The following is a 3,345-nucleotide window of genomic DNA, read 5'->3' as shown; positions in this document are numbered from 1 at the left end:
TGTGTGTGTGTGTGTGTGTGTGTGTGTGTGTGTGTGTGTGTGTGTGTGTGTGTGTGTGTGTGTGTGTGTGTGTGTGTTGGAGTGATGGCTGGGAAATTCTGGGTTGGATAGGATTAAAGACAGAAAGTAGATCTTCTGTGGTTCATTTGCCATAAGAGATGGGGTAAAGGAGAAGAATTCCCTCTTTGACTTGGGAGTACTTACCGAATTCAGCCTGAGGCAGGCCAGAAAATAGAAAAGAATGTGGATAGGGGGTGGATTGTGAAGAAGTGACCACTTGAGGTGTGTCACCCCATTGCAAAGTGTATTGGGAGCTTCTTGATTCAAGGTGATGATCTCTGATCCCCGCTGCACCAAGAAGGGATTCCACCCAGAGCAAAGTGGAGGTGAACTGGCCTACGAGAGGGGTGTCGCATAGGTTTAGATCAGAGACTTGGTTCCTGGCCATATTGAACATCTGTCAGAAGCCAAGCCTGGGACCACTGTACTAAAGCCTTAGATTTCCTTCATCTGGGGCCTGGGGAAGAGTGTGGGTACTTGACTCTCGAGTCTCGTGAAACACTCTTCTTGCTTTTCACTTGAGTTTCTTTCATCCTTGGGTCTTTCTGATGAGTACTGTGAAGAATTTTGCTTTTGTTAAAGAGGATGGAGAAGAGTGATAACAGAAGCCCCGCAGACTCAGGACTCACCACATTCTTTCCTTGCCTTCCTCAAGGCACAGTTTGAGCTTCATTGGAAGTGGACTTTTTTCACCAGTTCAGGGGTTTAATTTGTGATTCTACTCTGGACATTCTAAGGTCCTGTTTTCTAAGAGGCCCCAGAGAGATTTCCAGCACCCCTTAGGGACAGAGAGAAATTTACATGTGTCACCATTTAGGAGTGGTAATATTTACCTTCATTTGGAGAGATAGCATATGCCCTGTACACACACACACATCATAGGTAGTTTCGCTATGGGTCTTCTATGGGCTCTCTGCTTCTTTCATATTTGCATGTGTGGGTAGGCTTAGAGCTCCCTCACTTTGAGGGAAGTAACTGAAGATGGTGGTGAAGATTTTCAACATATTGGTATCTTTATGAACAGGTTAAAATCTAGGAAAGCATGGCATTCCCCCCCTCCCCTGCCAACCCTACCCTTTTTCAACCCTACCTGAAAAAATAAGAAGACTGACTTTTTTTTTTAGAAAGGTTCCTTTCAGCACCATGATTTTCTATATGTCTTTTAATCTGACTAGCAATTTGGTGAGATATGCAGTCTGTTGCGTTTCACTGCTTTTTGATTAAAACAGTGTGAGAAACTTTGAATGGTAGCTCCTTCTTACTCCAGGTGAGTCCAGGAGTGGCAGCCAGGTTCCCTTGGGGTAACCTCTCCACCCCCAACCCACACCCCAGGGCATCCACTGTGGGAAGCCAGGGCTCAGGTGTGCCAAAGAAAGTGCAGACTCTCTCTTGCTTCTGGAGGTCCCTCTCAACTCTTCCGGGCTCTGGCCTGTCTTCCCTCCTTAGATGGAGACATGGAGTCATTTAGAGGGATAGTAAAAAAAAAAAAAAAAGGGGATAGTAAAAAAGGAAGGGACAGTAAAAAAAAAGCAATTAGAGAAGCAAATGCCAGGGGAGATATATACACAATGTAATATGAATCTCAAGTGCTAGGTATATGGGAAATTAGATGCCAAGCCAGGTGAGACTCATTACTTGCTAGGATCCTGGGACACACCTGTTTGGCTAGGAGTTTCTGGGATATCCCTGGTATCTTCTAGCAGGCTGTAGGCTGGGGATTGTTTAGCTCCCTTTCCCCAGATGGAGTCTTAAGGGTTAGTGTATCCTGACAGGAGGGTCCCTTGGTTTTTCATCCAGATGTCCTCTTTCCTTCATAGTGAAGGCGGGGGTGGGGGGAGGGCGCATCAAGATGTGGCATTGGCATCGGTGCCAAGTAATCATGGCCCTTTTTGTTTCCCCTCCTCTTTCCCCTTACTTCAACCTTTGTTTCCAAAGATGGACTGGTGATCCCGCTGGTGGAGCTGTCAGCAAAACAGGTGGCGTTTCATATACCATTTGAAGTGGTGGAGAAAGTTTACCCCCCGGTGCCTGAGCAGCTCCAACTCCGAATTGCTTTTTGGAGCTTCCCTGAGAATGAAGAGGATATTCGGTGAGGCTAAAGGACTGACGGTGGGGAGTGGGGTCCTGATGTTCCACACCGTGCGCTGGGCTTCCCACGGAACAAAGGGCACTGTACTTGGGGCTGTGGTAAGGAGGCAGCCGGGGCAGGGAGTACGTGGGATTTTCCTCAGCACGGTGTGACACTGGGGAGAGTGCCCAGGGCATGGTGGTCTCTGACAGGGTCTGTGGAAGGGTATTTGCTGCATTGTGGCCATGTCTTCTTCTTTACTCCCAGACTGTATTCCTGCCTGGCCAACGGCAGTGCAGATGAGTTCCAGCGAGGGGATCAGCTATTCCGCATGAGGGCTGTGAAGGACCCCCTGCAGATTGGTAAGGGCCCCTCACCAATTGGTACTTCCTGCTCCTCCCATCCCCTGTGTTAAGAATTAAGGAACTACTGCAAGAAGCTGGAGCGGGTTGTCTGAAGAACTGCAGGGCCAGGGTCAAGGGCAGAGACCTGTGTCTTGGTGGCTCTCCCTGACCATACCGATGTTTCTCCCCAGGGTTCCACCTGAGTGCTACAGTGGTGCCACCTCAGATGGTCCCCCCCAAAGGGGCCTACAACGTGGCTGTGATGTTTGACCGCTGCCGGGTCACTTCCTGCAGCTGCACCTGTGGGGCTGGGGCCAAATGGTGCACCCACGTCGTGGCACTCTGTCTCTTCCGCATCCACAACGTGAGGCCCTCCCAATTTATCCTGGCCCTATTCTCCGCTCCACCCCCCCTTCTCTGCTGCATGCCTGGCCACAATGTGAGCCCCCTCTCCTCCCCTACTCTGCCTCTCTGTCCCCAGCTCCGATGTCAGCAAGCCTTTTCCCAGATTGTTTCATTTCTCTCGGTGTTCCTTTCAGGCTTCTGCAGTCTGCCTGCGGGCCCCAGTGTCAGAGTCCCTGTCTCGACTGCAGAGGGACCAGCTGCAGAAGTTTGCTCAGTACCTCATCAGTGAGCTCCCTCAGCAGGTGAGGGAGGGTGACACACCCTCTTTGACTAGTCCAGGGCTGCATATCAGCCTTCCTGTTAGGCCCAGGCCTCCTTGGGTCAATTCTGCCTTTGTGTCCCTTTCCCCCTCAGATCCTGCCCACAGCCCAGCGTCTCCTGGATGAACTCCTCTCCTCCCAGTCAACAGCCATCAATACAGTATGTGGAGCCCCGGGTGAGTGTGGTGAGAAAGAAGGGCAGCAGGAA

The 3,345-nt window shown here is 50.5% G+C and overlaps 1 protein-coding gene across 2 annotated transcripts in view; it reads left to right on the top strand.

Moving 5' to 3' along the window:
• The window catches only part of ZSWIM8 (zinc finger SWIM-type containing 8), a 14,529-nt gene that overhangs the window by 900 nt on the left and 10,284 nt on the right, over positions 1-3,345 (top strand). For both annotated transcript variants that reach the window (XM_007467510.1, XM_007467509.1), the window contains exons 2-6: positions 1,996-2,149; positions 2,396-2,490; positions 2,664-2,836; positions 3,012-3,119; positions 3,232-3,313. In XM_007467510.1, the coding sequence (XP_007467572.1) occupies positions 1,996-2,149; positions 2,396-2,490; positions 2,664-2,836; positions 3,012-3,119; positions 3,232-3,313 (612 nt within the window). The remainder of the gene's footprint in view (positions 1-1,995; positions 2,150-2,395; positions 2,491-2,663; positions 2,837-3,011; positions 3,120-3,231; positions 3,314-3,345) is intronic.

The sequence above is a fragment of the Lipotes vexillifer genome, unplaced genomic scaffold (assembly GCF_000442215.2).
Source record: "Lipotes vexillifer unplaced genomic scaffold, Lipotes_vexillifer_v1.1 scaffold865, whole genome shotgun sequence".
Classification (NCBI taxonomy): Eukaryota; Metazoa; Chordata; class Mammalia; order Artiodactyla; family Lipotidae; genus Lipotes; species Lipotes vexillifer.
This window is presented reverse-complemented; position numbering and strand designations above follow the sequence as displayed.